This window comes from Lucilia sericata, unplaced genomic scaffold (assembly GCF_015586225.1).
Source record: "Lucilia sericata isolate MDLA Ls3-8-SP2 unplaced genomic scaffold, ASM1558622v1 Contig000222F_arrow, whole genome shotgun sequence".
Lineage (NCBI taxonomy): Eukaryota > Metazoa > Arthropoda > Insecta > Diptera > Calliphoridae > Lucilia > Lucilia sericata.
Genome location: NW_023994249.1, coordinates 337,514 through 359,826, shown reverse-complemented (window position 1 = coordinate 359,826; position 22,313 = coordinate 337,514). Strand labels below are relative to the sequence as shown.

Below are 22,313 nucleotides of genomic sequence, written 5' to 3'. Positions count from 1 at the left end.
CATATAACATTATTTATAACAGTTTTTTCTGTAGAGAAATTTGTTTCAACAAAATTTTCCCTATTAAACCGCACTATTTTCTTAAATTTTTGTACTCGTTTTAAAAAAAAGAAAAAGTATTTTTAAACAAAATATAAATTACATTCCCAGCCCTGTCACTTAGTGTATTTAGCAAAATACGTCAAGAAAAACAGAAGAGAGAGGAAAAGACAGAGAGACAAAAAAGTTCTATTGGAAACAGTGGCGCGCTGAGACACAACAACTAAATAAAACTATTGTTATTAATCATTTATTAAAACAAATTTCACGAAACGCTTGAAGCGAGCGCACGCGTTTTTCTCTTGATATTTTAAACAAGAAAAAATATAGACAAATTATATTTTTTATAACAAAAAAGAAAAATCCATAAAGTAAGCAATCAGTTTTCAGTCAGTGAAACGTTCATTTACTGTCACAATTAAAAGAAACAAAAAACCAAAAGACGTGTTGTGTGTGTTCGTGAAATAAATTGTGATTTTTTTTATTGCATTTTATTTTGTTACGTACCAAAAATTTCTAATATTTGTTATTAAAAACAGAAAATTTTTTATTGTGGAAATTTTCATATAGAAGTGATTTGTTGTTGTAAGCAAAAAAAGAAAGAAAAAATTCCATAAATATGAGTGATAAATTAGTGAATAACGGTGGAACCGCCGGTGAGGAAACCACATCTAAACGAGAAGTTCGTGTTTGGTGTGATGGATGGTGAGTCATTGTTTTTTTATTTAATTACATTTTTTCTGATTTTTTAAAATGTCATCATTTTTTATTAAAATTTCAAAATAAAATTCTAGTATTTTGTTTTTTTTTGAGGTATAAAAATTTGGTATTGTATTTGTTGTATTAGTCATTATTTTCTCTTTTGTAATGAGTTTTCTCTCTTAAATGCACTTAAACGCCCTTTTTTCGTTTATTTTTTGATATTTTTGTTCTTTAATATTTTTTCTAGACTGGGAATTTCCTTTGTGCCCTTTTCTTGTTGTTTTTTCTTTTTACTGTCAGGTGTTACATCACACCATGTTTGTTTATTATTGTTCTTGTTTTTTTGTTGTTAGAGGATTAATAACTGTGAACAGTGGGTTTAGTTTTGTTTATTTTGATAGTATTTTCTTTAGGAAAAAGTTTATTTACATTTTCCCAATTAAATATTAGTTGACTTTTGGTTTAAAAATAAACAAGTAAGAAATTATAGTCGGGCGTGGCCGACCATATGATACCCTACACCAGTTATGAATATTAAATGTGATTTATTTTTCATAATAAAGCATTTATCTTCTTCTTCTCTTGATACCCTACACCAGTTATGAATATTAAATGTGATTTATTTTTCATAATAAAGCATTTATCTTCAATATTCCCTTGTTCCGATACATTTAAGCAATTTATGGATGAAAAACTAATGTTCTGAAAGAGGCTTTATATGGGGGCTAGGGGCAAATATGGACCAAGCCCGATAAAATTTTGTGAATATATTTATATTGACATAATATTTTATTGTGCTGAATTTCATCGCGATATTTGTGTTTACAAGCTAATTTGGGACATTCAAGTAATTTTCTGAAGGGGACTTTGTATGGGAGCTAGGGTCAAATGTGGCCCGATCTTTATGAAATTTGGCAGGGTCATCAAGACTTCTATAAAACTTAGTTGTGCCGTATTTTATCGATATATCTGTATATTTAACATAATTATGAGCTCAGAAGCCCTTTTCGGGGGGTTCTGTTCTATGGGGGCTAGGTGAAATAATGGACCGATCTTAACCATTTTCAATAGGCTTCGTCCTTAGGTCAAATAAAACGTGCGTGCCAAATTTCATCCAATTATCTTGAAAATTGCGACCTGTACGAATATTTTTGTATGTTACAAACATCAGCACAAATCCAATATACCCTCCCCACTAAAGTGGTGTAGGGTATAAAAATGAATCGTAATCTTGAGAAATATTTCAAAAGTGTAAGAAAAATATTTTTTAAAGTTTTTTTTTTTTTAATGAAGGTTTTGTTTTTTTTTTTTTAATTTTTGTTAAATATTTCGATTTATCTTTACTTAAAACCTATGTACATGTCTTTTTAACAAAATAATAAATATTTGACCCTAATAGCTTTGTAAAAAAATACACCACAATTACTAAATAACTTTAAATTCGTGTGGAAATTTACAATTTTTCAATATAATTCATTTAATTTTAAATATTTTGCTTAATGGACACGTTTGTAGCACATGTGTTTAAAACATTTTTATGTAAATTTTTGCGGGCATTGTAATTGTATATTCTTTTTATATGAATATTTATAAAGAAACTGAAAAAACTTTTAATGATTATTGATTAAGGCTGCAAAAAAAAAAATTGCACATACTGACAGTATTTTTGTGGTATTAAAAGATATTTATGTCAGTTAAGGTAGTTTTGAACTGGGATTGGAACGTGTAGAGAAAAATCAATGTCAAGGTTATGTTTGGTTAGTTATTTGTTTATATAAAATGTGTTAATTATTTTGTAATTAATAACAATTGTTTATTGTTTAGTTTGGAGTTAATGAGCATTCAAGACTATAGACTAGACTCTAGAACAAACACTTGACTAGATTATAAACTAAACTATAGACTAGACTATATACTAGACTATAACTAGACCAGACTAGAAAGACTAGACTATAGACTAGACTATAGACTATACTATAGACTATACTATAGACTAGACTATAGACTATACTATAGACTAGACTATAGACTATACTATAGACTAGACTATAGACTAGACTAAAGACTAGACTATAGACTAGACTATAGACTAGACTATAGACTAGACTATAGACTAGACTATAGACTAGACTATAGACTAGACTATAGACTAGACTATAGACTAGACTATAGACTAGACTATAGACTAGACTATATACTAGACTATAGACTAGACTATAGACTAGACTATAGACTAGACTATAGACTAGACTAGAGACTATAGACTATATAGACTAGACTATAGACTAGACTATAGACTAGACTATTAGACTAGACTATAGACTAGACTATAGACTAGACTATAGACTAGACTATAGACTAGACTATAGACTAGACTATAGACTAGACTATAGACTAGACTATAGACTAGACTATAGACTAGACTATAGACTAGACTATAGACTAGACTATAGACTAGACTATAGACTAGACTATAGACTAGACTATAGACTAGACTATAGACTAGACTATAGACTAGACTATAGACTAGACTATAGACTAGACTATAGACTAGACTATAGACTAGACTATAGACTAGACTATAGACTAGACTATAGACTAGACTATAGACTAGACTATAGACTAGACTATAGACTAGACTATAGACTAGACTATAGACTAGACTATAGACTAGATTATAGACTAGACTATAGACTAGACTATAGATAGACTATAGACTAGACTATAGACTAGACTATAGACTAGACTATAGACTAGACTATAGACTAGACTATAGACTAGACTATAGACTAGACTATAGACTAGACTATAGACTAGACTATAGACTATAGACTAGACTATAGACTAGTAGACTAGACTATAGACTAGACTATAGACTAGACTATAGACTAGACTATAGACTAGACTATAGACTAGACTATAGACTAGACTATAGACTAGACTATAGACTAGACTATAGACTAGACTATAGACTAGACTATAGACTAGACTATAGACTAGACTATAGACTAGACTAGACTATAGACTAGACTATAGACTAGACTATAGACTAGACTAGACTATAGACTAGACTATAGACTAGACTATAGACTAGACTATAGACTAGACTATAGACTAGACTATAGACTAGACTATAGACTAGACTATAGACTAGACTATAGACTAGACTATAGACTAGACTATAGAATAGACATAGACTAGACTATAGGCTAGACTATAGACTAGACTATAGACTAGACTATAGACTAGACTATAGACTAGACTATAGACTAGACTATAGACTAGACTATAGACTAGACTATAGACTAAGACTATAGACTAGACTATAGACTAGACTATAGACTAGACTATAGACTAGACTATAGACTAGACTATAGACTAGACTATAGACTAGACTAGACTATAGACTAGACTAGACTAGACTAGACTAGACTATAGACTAGACTATAGACTAGACTATAGACTAGACTATAGACTAGACTATAGACTAGACTAGACTATAGACTAGACTAGACTAGACTATAGACTAGACTAGACTATAGACTAGACTAGACTATAGACTAGACTATAGACTAGACTATAGACTAGACTATAGACTAGACTATAGACTAGACTATAGACTAGACTATAGACTAGACTATAGACTAGACTATAGACTAGACTATAGACTAGACTAGACTAGACTTTTGCCTTAACTAAAGACTAAACTATAGACTAAAATTGAGACTAAAATATAGAATATACTATAGATTAAACTATAAACAAAGCCATATGATAGACTATAGACTAGTTTGTATACTATAGACTAGGTTAGACTAGACTATAGAATAAACTATAGATTTGACTAAACTTAAGAGTCGATATGGACAAAATGACTAGACTATAGACTAGACTATAGACTAGACTATAGACTAGACTATAGACTAGACTATAGACTAGACTATAGACTAGACTATAGACTAGACTAGACTATAGACTAGACTATAGACTAGACTATAGACTAGACTATAGACTAGACTATAGACTAGACTATAGACTAGACTAGACTATAGACTAGACTAGACTATAGACTAGACTAGACTATAGACTAGACTATAGACTAGACTATAGACTAGACTATAGACTAGACTATAGACTAGACTAGACTATAGACTAGACTAGACTAGACTATAGACTAGACTAGACTATAGACTAGACTAGACTATAGACTAGACTAGACTAGACTATAGACTAGACTATAGACTAGACTATAGACTAGACTATAGACTAGACTATAGACTAGACTATAGACTAGACTATAGACTAGACTATAGACTAGACTATAGACTAGACTATAGACTAGACTATAGACTAGACTATAGACTAGACTATAGACTAGACTATAGACTAGACTATAGACTAGACTAGACTAGACTAGACTAGACTATAGACTAGACTATAGACTAGACTATAGACTAGACTATAGACTAGACTATAGACTAGACTATAGACTAGACTATAGACTAGACTATAGACTAGACTATAGACTACTATAGACTAGACTATAGACTAGACTATAGACTAGACTATAGACTAGACTATAGACTAGACTATAGACTAGACTATAGACTAGACTATAGACTAGACTATAGACTAGACTATAGACTAGACTATAGACTAGACTATAGACTAGACTATAGACTAGACTATAGACTAGACTATAGACTAGACTATAGACTAGACTATAGACTAGACTATAGACTAGACTATAGACTAGACTATAGACTAGACTATAGACTAGACTATAGACTAGACTATAGACTAGACTATAGACTAGACTATAGACTAGACTATAGACTAGACTATAGACTAGACTATAGACTAGACTATAGACTAGACTATAGACTAGACTATAGGCTAGACTATAGACTACACTATAGACTAGACTACAGGCTAGACTATAGACTAACTAAATGTAGACTAAATTACTTAGACTGAACTTTTGCCTTAACTAAAGACTAAACTATAGACTAAAATTGAGACTAAAATATAGAATATACTATAGATTAAACTATAAACAAAGCCATATGATAGACTATAGACTAGTTTGTATACTATAGACTAGGTTAGACTAGACTATAGAATAAACTATAGATTTGACTAAACTTAAGAGTCGATATGGACAAAATGTAGACTAGTCTATGGACTAGACTATAGAGTAAACTGTAGACTAAACTATGGGCTAAGCAATAATTTAAATTTAAGACTAAACAATAGACTGGACTGTAGACATGACTACAGACTAGCGAAATGACAAGGCTATATACTAAACTATATATGTACACTATATATTTTTAACGAAAATTACAATTTTATTTTTTGTATGTATATAAAATATTTTTAACGAGACTATGCTAATTATACACTAAAAAGTTTGTTCTTGAGAATTTCTATAAAAGCTCTTTAATAAAAAACAAGTACTGAGAATAGAAATATAATTATTTTAGCAATTTAAAACTTCAATAATTATTTTTAACAAGGTCAAAGTCAAATTATTATATCCCAAAAATAGTTTCTAAATAAAATCTTAACAACAATTTCGAAATCTAATAAAAAATGGTTTCAAAAAGCTTTAAAAAAACATAACCAGTCTAAAGTCAACTAGTCAAAATGAAAACTTAACATATTACCAGTTAGATTTGTTTCTAATCTTGTCAAGATAATGGAAAAAAGAACACATACAACATAAGTTATCAGAATACCAGAAAAAAATGTCAGCCAGACAATTTAAAGATAACAAAAAGAAATATTTATGTAGAGTAATTAATTAACCATTACGTCAATACATTTGTTTAAAAAGGAAAAAAAAAAAAAAAAACATGTGTCACCCAATTTCATTTTGAACCCGGAGGTTTAAAATATTAGAGGAAAAAAATCAGCTTTTCTTAAAACCATTATCGCTTCTATTGCTACATATCAAACATTTAACAGCAATAAGTTTAAGATTATCAAGTTAAACACATAAATTTCTAGTTGAAAAATAATATTTATATACAAAATTTAAAATTTTAAAATTAACATAAAATTTACTTTCAAATTTAACTAAAGTAAAGACAACTCATATTATTTTAATCAATTTTAATTGCTTTCATAGCTATAATTAAACATCAGGCGATTTTTTGACTTTTTTTATTTATAAAATAATTAAAATTGTCCCCCAGAATTTTTGATATGACGTAAATACTAACTAGTTCATTGACCAAATTAAAAAAAAAAAAAAAACAATTTATTTACAAAGCTTTTTTTAATACACTTTTGCATATTAGACCCTTGATGATATTTAAAAATTAAAAATAAATATCATACCGTCATTAATATATTTTTTGTTTATTTGTTTTTGTCCTACTAAAAAGGTGGTGCTAGTATTGTGACACCATTTTGTTGATTTCTTTAGATTATGTGCTTTAACAGCTGATATGAATCTCATGAAAATCTAAAATTAAATTTTTTAATTTATAGTGTTTTATAAAGTATTTAATAGGAATTAGAAATTGATAAGCTTGATAATGATTGAGGGTTTGCTATACTATGTGTATAGGAGTAAATATGATTTAGTATATAATTTGGAAATAAAAAATTCACTACAGATTAAAGACAAGACTATAGTCAGGACTATGAAATAGTTTTTAGACTTGATTATAGAATATACTATAAACTTGATTACAAAATAGACTATAGACTACACTATAGAGTAGATAATAGACTAGACTATAGACTAGACTATAGACTAGACTATAGACTAGACTAGACTAGACTATAGACTAGACTATAGACTAGACTATAGACTAGACTATAGACTAGACTATAGACTAGACTATAGACTAGACTATAGACTAGACTATAGGCTATAGACTAGACTATAGACTAGACTATAGACTGGACTATAGACTAGACTATAGACTAGACTATAGACTAGACTATAGAATAGACTGTAGACTAGACTATAGACTAGACTAGACTAGACTAGACTAGACTAGACTATAGACTAGACTATAGACTAGACTATAGACTAGACTATAGACTAGACTATAGACTAGACTATAGACTAGACTATAGACTAGACTATAGACTAGACTATAGACTAGACTATAGACTAGACTATAGACTAGACTATAGACTAGACTGTAGACTAGACTATAGACTAGACTATAGACTAGACTATAGACTAGACTATAGACTAGATTATAGACTAGACTATAGACTAGACTATAGACTAGACTATAGACTAGACTATAGACTAGACTATAGACTAGACTATAGACTAGACTATAGGCTATAGACTAGGCTATAGACTAGACTATAGGCTATAGACTAGACTATAGGCTATAGACTAGACTATAGACTAGACTATAGACTAGACTATAGACTAGACTATAGACTAGACTATAGACTAGACTATAGACTAGACTATAGACTAGACTATAGACTAGACTATAGACTAGACTATAGACTAGACTATAGACTAGACTATAGACTAGACTATAGACTAGACTATAGACTAGACTATAGACTAGACTATAGACTAGACTATAGACTAGACTATAGACTAGACTATAGACTAGACTATAGACTAGACTATAGACTAGACTATAGACTAGACTATAGACTAGACTATAGACTAGACTATAGACTAGACTATAGACTAGACTATAGACTAGACTATAGACTAGACTATAGACTAGACTATAGACTAGACTATAGACTAGACTATAGACTAGACTATAGACTAGACTATAGACTAGACTATAGACTAGACTATAGACTAGACTATAGACTAGACTATAGACTAGACTATAGACTAGACTATAGACTAGACTATAGACTAGACTATAGACTAGACTATAGACTAGACTATAGACTAGACTATAGACTAGACTATAGACTAGACTATAGACTAGACTATAGACTAGACTATAGACTAGACTATAGACTAGACTATAGACTAGACTATAGACTAGACTATAGACTAGACTATAGACTAGACTATAGACTAGACTAGACTAGACTATAGACTAGACTATAGACTAGACTATAGACTAGACTATAGACTAGACTATAGACTAGACTATAGACTAGACTATAGACTAGACTATAGACTAGACTATAGACTAGACTATAGACTAGACTATAGACTAGACTATAGACTAGACTATAGACTAGACTATAGACTAGACTATAGACTAGACTATAGACTAGACTATAGACTAGACTATAGACTAGACTATAGACTAGACTATAGACTATATACTAGACTAGACTATACTAGTCTAGACTATAGACTATAGACTATAGACTAGACTATAGACTAGACTATAGACTAGACTATAGACTAGACTATAGACTAGACTATAGACTAGACTATAGACTAGACTATAGACTAGACTATAGACTAGACTATAGACTAGACTATAGACTAGACTATAGACTAGACTATAGACTAGACTATAGACTAGACTATAGACTAGACTATAGACTAGACTATAGACTAGACTATAGACTAGACTATAGACTAGACTATAGACTAGACTATAGCCTAGACTATAGACTAGACTATAGCTAGACTATAGACTAGACTATAGACTAGACTATAGACTAGACTATAGACTAGACTATAGACTAGACTATAGACTAGACTATAGACTAGACTATAGACTAGACTATAGACTAGACTATAGACTAGACTATAGACTAGACTATAGACTAGACTATAGACTAGACTATAGACTAGACTAGACTATAGACTAGACTATAGACTAGACTATAGACTAGACTATAGACTAGACTATAGACTAGACTATAGACTAGACTATAGACTAGACTATAGACTAGACTATAGACTAGACTATAGACTAGACTATAGACTACACTATTGACTAGACTATAGACTAGACTATAGACTAGACTATAGACTAGACTATAGACTAGACTATAGACTAGACTATAGACTAGACTATAGACTAGACTATAGACTAGACTATAGACTAGACTATAGACTAGACTATAGACTAGACTATAGACTAGACTATAGACTAGACTATAGACTAGACTATAGACTAGACTATAGACTAGACTATAGACTAGACTATAGACTAGACTATAGACTAGACTATAGACTAGACTATAGACTAGACTATAGACTACTATTGACTAGACTATAGACTAGACTATAGACTAGACTATAGACTAGACTATAGACTAGACTATAGACTAGACTATAGACTAGACTATAGACTAGACTATAGACTAGACTATAGACTAGACTATAGACTAGACTATAGACTAGACTATAGACTATACTATAGACTAGACTATAGACTAGACTATAGACTAGACTATAGACTAGACTATAGACTAGACTATAGACTAGACTATAGACTAGAGACTAGACTATAGACTAGACTATAGACTAGACTATAGACTAGACTATAGCCTAGACTATAGACTAGACTAAGACTAGACTATAGACTAGACTATAGACTAGACTATAGACTAGACTATAGACTAGACTATAGATTAGACTATAGACTAGACTATAGACTAGACTATAGACTAGACTATAGACTAGACTATAGACTAGACTATAGACTAGACTATAGACTAGACTATAGACTAGACTATAGACTAGACTATAGACTAGACTATAGACTAGACTATAGACTAGACTAGACTAGACTATAGACTAGACTATAGACTAGACTATAGACTAGACTATAGACTAGACTATAGACTAGACTATAGACTAGACTATATAGACTAGACTATAGACTAGACTATAGACTAGACTATAGACTACACTATAGACTACACTATTGACTAGACTATAGACTAGACTATAGACTAGACTATAGACTAGACTATAGACTAGACTATAGACTAGACTATAGACTAGACTATAGACTAGACTATAGACTAGACTATAGACTAGACTATAGACTAGACTATAGACTAGACTATAGACTAGACTATAGACTAGACTATAGACTACACTATTGACTAGACTATAGACTACACTATTGACTAGACTATAGACTACACTATTGACTAGACTATAGACTAACTATAAACTAGACTATAGACTGGACTACAAACTAGACTATAGATTAGACTATAGACTGGACAAAGACTGGAATGTAGGCTGGACTATAGACTATAGTCTGGACTATAGACTGTACTATAGACTGGACTATAGACTGGACTATAGTTTGGACTAAAGACTAGACTATAGTCTGGGCTATGGACTGGACTGTAGTCTGAACTATAGACTGGACTATAGGTTGGACTATAGTCTGTAGTTTAGACTATAATTTAGACCATAAATTTAGAATATACTTTAAACTATAGTTTAGGACAGTTTAGACCATAGTATAGACTTTAGTTTAGGCTATAGTATAGACTTCAACTAAAAACTAAACTTTAGAAATACAATTTTCGTCAAGTTTCATTTTAGAACAAATATTGATTTTATTTTACCACTTTCATTACATTCATCTCTACAAAATAAATGATGTTCTCATAAATTTCCTATATTTACTTTTGCCTGTTGTCTCTGCTGTTTTAGAGATTTGTTTATTGTTTCCTTTTCATTCTGCTGCCAAGTTCATTGCCACCTACCCCATCACTATCAACATCATCAGATGTTGCCCTACAGGGAGGATGGTCTATAACACAAAAAAATCACGTGATTTTCGTTTAATACACTCTAGCAGTCAATTGAACTTCCGGATGTGTTTTGTATAAATAAAAAGCATCCCTTAACCTTTGAAAGAGTATTGTTATGAAAGAGCAGGTTTATTGCCGCTCTTATTTAAGTTAATGATATGTAAAGTAATTTTCTTTACTTTTAGGGCAAAATGCCAAAATAGTGTAATAGAAATTTTGGTCTAATACTTTGTTAGGTCGAAATTTTGGTATTAACACTTTGTGGGAACATTTTTGTATAATAAATTTTACACGTATACTTTGTTGTGATAGTTTTTTTTCTAGAAAATTTTGGCCATGACTTTCTTGAATTACTATTCGGGAATTATACTTTGGAGGACATTTGAATTAGAGAATTTTGTTCGAAAACTTTAGAAAATTACTTTTCGGCCTTTATTTTAAATGTTGTTTTAATCTTTAATAAGAACATTTTGTTGGAACAATTTTCTTTAGAAATATGGTACAATACTTTCTTGTGATACTTTTGCATAGAAATTGTTGGTTCAATTCTTTGTTGTTACTTTTAACAATTGTTTTCAATGTTTGTTTTTAATATTTAAACAATTGTTTTTATTATTCAGTGAAACTTTTATGGAATATTTATGATTATTCTATTTATCCATTAAATTTGCTGACATTTTATTTACTTCTTTTTTGGTTAATAAAACAAAGTTTGTTTTTATAACAATTTTGTTAAAAAACTAAATAAAAAAACTTTTCGTTAATTTGTTTTTATTTATTTGACAGATACACTAACTGACGTCTTAAGCACGTTCCGTTGCCTACGGTAACATGCCATCTCTGTGTTGGCAATTTTTTTTTCATAAAATACTCTTTTTTTATTTAAATGAATTTAAATTAAAATGGACTTTGTACCACATCATATGTTGTCTGTTTTTTTTATTAATATAATCATAGCTGTCAGTTGTTTGTATATTATATTATATTTCCATTTGTTTGTTTTGTTTTTTTTTTCGCTCTACAGTTTAGTTTTTATTTATGTTTTGATAATTATTAGCAAGTGTTTAGCTAAATGCTTTAGGTGGAAGATTATTATGCTTCTATGAGGTTCTTCTATGTTTCTAGGTTCAAATCCGGTTGCAGGTGGTTTTATTCTTTCAGGTTTAGAAAATTTTCTAATTTGCACTTAAAATTGAAATTTCTTTGTTTAAACACAAAATACAATTAAATTTCTAGTTTGGTTAACAAACCCCGAAAAAAAGTGCTATAAAAAACTGGTTTTCAATTTGCAACTATTGGCTACGCTAACAATTACTAGTCAGTATACTAACGGAAACTATATTTAAAAAAACAATAATTAAATCTTTTGTTTTTGTTTTTTTTTATAGGAAAAAGGAAGTACAAAGCATAAATTAGAAATTAATCATTCCTACTTTATAAAAAAAACTTTTAAATTTTAAGAATTCTATCAAAATTTAAAACATTTTGTTATCAAATTTAGCTAAAACTTGATTTCTCTTCAAAAAAAAGCCAAATTTCTTGTTTAACTTTTAAAACATTGCAAAAATTTAGTATTTTTACAAACAAAGGAAGTTCTAGTTTTTGTTGTTGTCATTTTTACCAAATTCCAAAGCCACTAGTGGCTTTGATTTGTTTATCAACAGTCAAATGTTATCAAATTTAAACTCATTTTGTTTCAATAGAAATAATTAATTTACAAAGTCGCGGCTTTTTTTCATGAAAAAAAAAAAACTCATTAACATCCGCTTTCATATAGAATCTTCACCATTCATCGCCTATTAGATTAACATTGAAATTTCAAAATTGATAACAAACGTAACAAATTTCATTATTATAAAATTTTTAATCAAATCCCCATTTTAATCAATACACTTATCTCTACTTCCCTACTTTCCAGTTATGATATGGTACATTTTGGCCATGCCAATTCCTTAAGACAAGCCAAAGCTCTTGGTGATAAAGTGATTGTTGGCATACACACCGACGAAGAGATTGCCAAACATAAAGGACCACCGGTCTTCACCGAAGAGGAGCGTGTTAAAATGGTTAAAGGCATTAAATGGGTAGATGAGGTAGTGCTGGGCGCTCCCTATGTTACTACTCTGGAAGTTTTGGATGAACATAATTGTGATTTTTGTGTGCATGGTGGTAAGTTTTTTTTTTTTTTAAGATATTAAAAAATTGCGTAAAAATTTGTTTTTAAACATATATTTTTGGTTTAAAATTTTTTCCAGATGACATTACCATGACTGCGGAGGGTGTCGATACATATCATTTGGTTAAAAAGGCCAATAGATACAAGTAAGTTTTAGGAATTTTGATAAAATATTATATACTATTCTCCATAGTCCACACTATAGACTATTCAGACTTTAGACTATTCTATAGTCCAGACTAAAGGCTATTCTATAATCCAGACTATAGGCTATTCTGTAGTCCAGACTTTAGACTATTGTATAGTCCAGACTATAGACTATTCTATAGACTATTCTATAGTCCAGACTATAGACTATTCTATAGTCCAGACTATAGACTATTCTATAGTCCAGACTATAGACTATTCTATAGTCCAGACTATAGAATAGTCTATAGTCCAGACTATAGACTATTTTATAGTCCAGACTATAGACTATTCTATAGTGTAGGCTATAGACTATTCTATAGTCTAGACTATAGACTATTCTATAGTCTAGACTATAGACTATTCTATAGTCTAGACTATAGACTATTCTATAGTCCAGACTATAGACTATTCTATAGTCCAGACTATAGACTATTCTATAGTCCAGACTATAGACTATTCTATAGTCCAGTCTATAGACTATTCTATAGTCCAGACTATAGACTATTCTATAGTCCAGACTATAGACTATTCTATAGTCCAGACTATAGACTATTCTATAGTCCAGACTATAGACTATTCTATAGTCCAGACTATAGACTATTCTATAGTCCAGACTATAGACTATTCTATAGTGTAGGCTATAGACTATTCTGTAGTCCAGACTATAGACTATTCTATAGTCCAGACTATAGACTATTCTATAGTGTAGACTATAGACTATTCTATAGTGTAGACTATAGACTATTCTGTAGTCCAGACTTTAGACTATTTTATAGTCCAGACTATAGAATAGCCTATAGTCTGGACTATAGACTATTGTATAGTCCAGACTATAGACTATTGTATAGTCCAGACTATAGACTATTCTATAGTCCAGACTATAGACTATTCTATAGTGTAGACTATAGACTATTCTGTATTCCAAACTATAGACTATTCTGTAGTCCAGACTATAGACTATTCTGTAGTCCAGACTATAGAATAGTCTATAGTCTGGACTATAGACTATTGTATAGTCCAGACAGACTCTATAGTGTAGGCTATAGACTATTCTGTAGTCCAGACTATAGACTATTCTATAGTCCAGACTATAGATTATTCTATAGTGTAGACTATAGACTATTCTGTAGTCCAGACTATCGACTATTCTGTAGTCCAGACTATCGACTATTCTGTAGTCCAGACTTTAGACTATTCTGTAGTCCAGACTTTAGACTATTTTATAGAATAGTCTACAGTCTGGACTATAGACTATTGTATAGTCTGGACTATAGACTATTCTACAGTCCAGACTATAGACTATTGTATAGTCTGGACTATAGACTATTCTACAGTCCAGACTATAGACTATTGTATAATCTGGACTATAGACTATTCTATAGTCCAGACTATAGACTATTCTAAAGTCCAGACTATAGACTATTCTAAAGTCCAGAATATAGACTATTCTATAGTCCAGACTATAGACTATTCTATAGTCCAGACTATAGACTATTCTATAGTCCAGACTATAGACTATTCTATAGTCCAGACTATAGACTATTCTATAGTACAGACTATAGACTATTCTATAGTACAGACTATAGACTATTCTGTGGTCCAGACTATCGACTATTCTGTGGTCCAGACTATCGACTATTCTGTAGTCCAGACTATCGACTTTTCTGTAGTTCAGACTTTAGACTATTTTATAGTCCAGACTATAGAATAGTCTATAGTCTGGACTATAGACCATTGTATAGTCTGGACTATAGACTATTCTACAGTCCAGACTATAGACTATTGTATAATCTGGACTATAGACTATTCTACAGTCCAGACTATAGACTACTCTATATTCCAGACTATAGACTACTCCGTAGTCCAGCTATAGACTACCCTATAGTCCAGACTATAGACTATTCTATAGTTCAGACTATAGATTATTCTATTGTTCAGACTATAGACTATTCTATAGATTAATCTGCAGTCCATGCTAAACTCTAAAGTCACAAGACTATCCCATAGCCTAGAAATCTAGATTGTTTATTACCCTTTTTACTAACTAATGTTTTTCTCTCCCTTTCTTTTTGATTATTTCCAGGGAAGTTAAACGCACAGCTGGTGTTTCTACCACAGATTTAGTCGGTCGTATGTTATTATTAACCAAAAATCATTTTCATCAAGGTTCTGCAGAATATGCCATTGAAAAAGAAGGTAAGTTGCCACCTAAAAAAAAGGTTTTAATTTTAATGCTTTTCTTTTAACACACAAAAGTAAATTTTTTTTACAAAATTTCCAAATTTTTTTGTGTTAAAATTTGTTTTGCTATTTGTTTTTCTCTGTATTTCTTTGTTCAAATTGCTGCATATATTTATAAATAATTTTTTTAATATATTTTTTACCTTTATTTTTAACTGCATGCCTCTTAAAAATGACATTTTTCGTAACAACAACAACTACAAGTTATAAGTAAAATTTTCGATTATAAAACACATTTGTTTGTTGTTTTCTTTTAAAGCTATTGTTTGTTGTGTATGTGTTATTTTGCTTTTTTATTTTAATTTATATTAAAGTGTATTTTGTTAATCTCGCTTTTGTTTTTTTTCTTTCTTGTAAAAAAATCCAACTTTTTTAACTTCATTTTTATTGTTTTTCTTCTTTTTTTCTTTTCTTATTCTATGTCTAACCTCACTTACACTCTACCTTTAATAAAATCTTTGACTCTTAATAATCCTAATGAAAAATCAAAATTCCAAAATGTTCAAAAAAATATTGAAAATAATGCAAAAATTCCTTCACCACTACTGCTGTTTGTCTGTTGTATTTGATTTTGTATTAATTTATATGTGTGCTCCTAAATGTATGCAACGCTATAACCTGCAAATGAAACCAAAACAACTGCAAAATTTCGCTCTTAACCCTGAATATCAAAATGCCTTAAAATATGCAAACAAAAAAACAATGCAAAACTATAAATTGTTATTATTTTTGGTGTGTCTTCTTGGTTTTGGCTGTCTTTACTTTTCTTTTTTCAATATTCTTTTTATTTCTTTTGTAAATGCTCCCTTTTTTCCTTTAAAAAAACTAACTGGCAAATTATTAAGAAAAATCTTTAATTGATAAAGTATTGAATAAAAGCATTCCAAAAAACAAATTATTATCATTAGGTTCTTCAAATATGGGTCAAGATTCTGCCGCCAAATCTCCCTGGACTGGTTGCAGTCAATTCCTGCCCACTACACAGAAAATCATTCAGTTCAGTGATGGTAAATCACCCAAACCGGGGGATAAAATTGTAAGTTTTTCCTTTATTATTAATATCTTAGATTTAGTTTTTGAATAGTTTTTTTTTCTTTAAAGGTTTATGTAGCTGGTGCCTTTGATTTATTCCATGTGGGTCATTTAGATTTCCTACAAAAGGCCAAAGAATTGGGTGATTATCTCATTGTTGGTTTGCACACAGATCCCGTGGTCAACTCCTACAAGGGCAGTAATTATCCCATTATGAATTTACATGAACGTGTACTCAGTGTTTTGGCGTGTAAGGTGAGTTTGGAAAGAGATTTTGAGGAAACTTAGTTATCCATAGAGACTAGACAATAGGGTCAACTATAGACTGGACTATAAACTAAACTATAGACCAGACTATAGACTAAACTATAGACTAGACTATAGACTAGACTATAGACTAAACTATAGACCAGACTATAGACTAAACTATAGACCAGACTATAGACTAAACTATAGACTAGACTATAGACTAGACTATAGACTAAACTATAGACTAGACTATAGACCTAACTATAGACTAGACTATAGACTAGCACTAGACTATAGACTAGACTATAGACTAGACTATAGACTAGACTATAGACTAGACTATAGACTAGACTATAGACTAGACTATAGACTAGACTATAGACTAGACTATAGACTAGCTATAGACTAGACTATAGACTAGACTATAGACTAGACTATAGACTAGACTATAGACTAGACTATAGACTAGACTATAGACTAGACTATAGACTAGACTAAAGACTAGACTATAGACTAGACTATAGACTAGACTATAGACTAGACTATAGACTAGATTAATGGAGACTAGAAATATAGACTAGACTATAGACTAGACTATAGACTAGACTATAGACTAGACTATAGACTAGACTATAGACTAGACTATAGACTAGACGATAGACTAGACTATAGACTAGACTATAGACTAGACTATAGACTAGACTATAGACTAGACTATAGACTAGACTATAGACTAGACTATAGACTAGACTATAGACTAGACTATAGACTAGACTATAACTAGACTATAGACTAGACTATAGACTAGACTATAGACTAGACTATAGACTAGACTATAGACTAGACTATAGACTAGACTATAGACTAGACTATAGACTAGACTATAGACTAGACTATAGACTACTAGACTATACTAGACTATACTATAGACTAGACTATAGACTAGACTAGACTATAGACTAGACTAGACTATAGACTAGACTAGACTATAGACTATAGACTAGACTAGACTATAGACTAGACTAGACTAGACTAGACTAGACTAGACTAGACTATAGACTAGACTAGACTAGACTAGACTAGACTAGACTAGACTATAGACTAGACTAGACTATAGACTAGACTAGACTATAGACTAGACTAGACTATAGACTAGACTAGACTATAGACTAGACTATTGACTAGACTATAGACTAGACTATAGACTAGACTATAGACTAGACTATAGACTAGACTATAGACTAGACTATAGACTAGACTATAGACTAGACTATAGACTAGACTATAGACTAGACTATAGACTAGACTATAGACTAGACTATAGACTAGACTATAGACTAGACTATAGACTAGACTATAGACTAGACTATAGACTAGGCTATAGACTAGACTATAGACTAGACTATAGACTAGACTATAAACTAGACTATAGACTAGACTATAGACTAGATTATAGACTAGACTATAGACTAGACTATAGACTAGACTATAGACTAGACTATAGACTAGACTATAGACTAGACTATAGACTAGACTATAGACTAGACTATAGACTAGACTATAGACTAGACTATAGACTAGACTATAGACTAGACTATAGACTAGACTATAGACTAGACTATAGACTAGACTATAGACTAGACTATAGACTAGACTATAGACTAGACTATAGACTAGACTATAGACTAGACTATAGACTAGACTATAGACTAGACTATAGACTAGACTATAGACTAGACTATAGACTAGACTATAGACTAGACTATAGACTAGACTATAGACTAGACTATAGACTAGACTATAGACTAGACTAGACTATAGACTAGACTATAGACTAGACTATAGACTAGACTATAGACTACTAGACTATAGACTAGACTATAGACTAGACTATAGACTAGACTATAGACTAGACTATAGACTAGACTAGCTAGACTATAGACTAGACTAGACTAGACTATAGACTAGACTATAGACTAGACTATAGACTAGACTATAGACTAGACTATAGACTACTATAGACTAGACTATAGACTAGACTATAGACTAGACTATAGACTAGACTATAGACTAGATTGACTATAGACTAGACTATAGATTAGACTATAGACTAGACTATAGATTAGACAATAGACTAGACTATAGACTAGACTATAGACTAGACTAGAGACTAGACTATAAACTGGACTATAGACTAGACTATAGACTAGACTATAGACTAGACTATAGACTAGACTATAGACTAGACTATAGACTAGACTATAGACTAGACTATAAACTGGACTATAAACTAGAATTGGAGAAAATTTGCTTCAATTCTTTACAAGAAAAAATTTTTAATGAAAAGTATTTTTTTGAACCTTTCCTTCCAGTACGTTAATGAAGTTGTTATTGGTGCTCCCTACTGTGTTACCGAAGATTTACTGGATCATTTCAAAGTTGACGTAGTGTGTCATGGACAGACACCAATTGCTTTAGAAGATGGTAAACTTGATCCCTATGCCGTACCCAAGACAAGAGGCATTTTCAGTCTTATCGTTTCCGGCAACGATATGACAACCGAACGTATCGTAGAACGCATCATTAATCATCGTCTCGAATACGAAAGACGCAACAAGGCCAAAGAGAAGAAAGAGGTGGAAGCCTTTGAGGCTCTGCAACGTGCCAAGCAAACACAAAAAGCAGGCTAATATTAAGAAATGACACAAAATAGGAACCCGCGCGCCACACACAAATCTCTCTCCTATTCTACTACTACTACTACTACTACTAATCCTCTAAATAGGAAATAAAACAAACTTTAAACAACAAACAATTAATGGAACTAGATTTTCGAGAACCTAGCTTATAAAATTTTAAGTCTTGAGTGTTAATTCTAAACTAAAAAGAAAAGATTAACTCAAATTTTTAAGAGAATTTCAACATAATTTTAATATAATTATAATTATTAGCTTTTTATTTTTATTATTTTGTTTTATTATTATTAATTATATGAAATATTTATTAGTATTTAAGTTTTTTTTTCATTTTTATGTTTTATTAAGCAATTGGTTTTATTTTCTTTTGTTAATTCAATTTTTTTTTTTTAACATAGTACAATTTATATTTTGTTTATCATCGTTTTAACTATCAATATTTTTTTACATATTTCTTAACATTTTTTTTTCAAATAAAGACACATTTTGCTGTCTTTTTGCTTTATATAACCGTTATTGTTCTTATCCCTCAAATAATTAAAAATAAACATTTTAAAAAGCTTGTAATTTTATATTAAAAACTATAAATTAATAATCTCTTTAAAAATTATCTATTATAAAGAAATCTGTAGTTAATTATAACAAATTAATTAATATTTAATAACCTAAAAACAAATATCCTCCCTGTTGTATAACCAACAACTTGCCTGTTCTTTTTGTGTAGTTTTTTTGTATTAGTTAAATGGAAATTTAAAACCAAATTTGTATAAGTTTATTAATATTTTTTTGTTTTTGCTTTTAAGTTTTATGTTACGATTTATTTTTTTTTTTTTTCAATTGCAAAAGAAAAACAAAAAACATTTATATTGTTTTTTATATACTTCTAGAATGTTTTTTATTTTATAAATTAATTTATTATATGTGTTTAATAAACAATAATTATTATGTATTTAAACAAAAATAATAAAAAGGAGTTTCTTTTTAATGGAGCGGTAGATCTTTGGTTTGGCATTATTATGACTTTTTTGTACCTTGCAGCATTTTTGAGTTTTTTAGAGAAAATTACTTGGGACACTTTCAGAGACTAGATTATAGACTAGACAAAGATCGATTATAGACACGACCATAGGCTAGACTGTAGACTATGCTATAGACTAGACCATAGGACTAGACTATAGAATATACTACAATCTAGTCTGAAGACTAGACCATGTAGACTAGACTATAGACTAGACTATAGACTAGACTATAGACCAGGCTATAGACTAGATTATAGACTAGACTAGACTATAGACTAGATTATAGACTAGACTATAGACTAGATTATAGACTAGACTATAGACTAGATTATAGACTAGACTATAGACTAGACTAATAGACCAGGCTATAGACTAGACTATAGACCAGGCTATAGACCAGACTATAGACTAGACTATAGACTAGACTATAGACTAGACTATAGACTAGACTATAGACAGGCTATAGACTAGACTATAGACTAGACTATAGACTAGACTATAGACTAGACTATAGACTTAGACGAGACGATAGACTAGACTATAAGACTAGACTATAGACTAGACTATAGACTAGACTATAGACTAGACTATAGACTAGACTATAGACTAGACTATAGACTAGACTATAGACTAGACTATAGACTAGACTATAGACTAGACTATAGACTGGACTATAGACTAGACTATAGACTAGACTATAGACTAGACTATAGACTAGACTATAGACTAGACTATAGACTAGACTATAGACTAGACTATAGACTAGACTATAGACTAGACTATAGACTAGACTATAGACTAGACTATAGACTAGACTATAGACTAGACTATAGACTAGACTATAGACTAGACTATAGACTAGACTATAGACTAGACTATAGACTAGACTATAGACTAGACTATAGACTAGACTATAGACTAGACTATAGACTAGACTATAGACTAGACTATAGACTAGACTATAGACTAGACTATAGACTAGACTATAGACTAGACTATAGACTAGACTATAGACTAGACTATAGACTAGACTATAGACTAGACTATAGAATAGACTATGGACTAGACTATAGACTAGACTATAGACTAGGCTATAGACTAGACTATAGACTAGACTATAGACTAGACTATAGACTAGACTATAGACTAGACTATAGACTAGACTATAGACTAGACTATAGACTAGACTATAGACTAGACTATAGACTAGACTATAGACTAGACTATAGACTAGACTATAGACTAGACTATAGACTAGACTATAGACTAGAC

The 22,313-nt window shown here is 30.5% G+C and overlaps 1 protein-coding gene across 2 annotated transcripts; it reads left to right on the top strand.

Annotated features, from left to right (window-relative positions):
• The first annotated feature begins 250 nt into the window (after positions 1 to 250).
• LOC119602322 (ethanolamine-phosphate cytidylyltransferase) lies at positions 251 to 21,023 on the top strand. Of its 2 annotated transcripts, none has more exons than XM_037953760.1 (7): positions 251 to 744; positions 13,358 to 13,608; positions 13,695 to 13,761; positions 15,888 to 16,000; positions 16,891 to 17,081; positions 17,147 to 17,332; positions 19,699 to 21,023. In XM_037953760.1, exons 1-7 carry the CDS (start codon positions 659 to 661, stop codon positions 20,014 to 20,016), a joined length of 1,212 nt encoding a protein of 403 aa, XP_037809688.1. In that variant the 5' UTR covers positions 251 to 658; the 3' UTR covers positions 20,017 to 21,023. The 2 variants fall into 2 exon arrangements, with proteins under 2 accessions (XP_037809688.1, XP_037809689.1); XM_037953761.1 differs by having other exon boundaries at positions 258 to 744; positions 16,954 to 17,081.
• Positions 21,024 to 22,313: the final 1,290 nt, after the last annotated feature.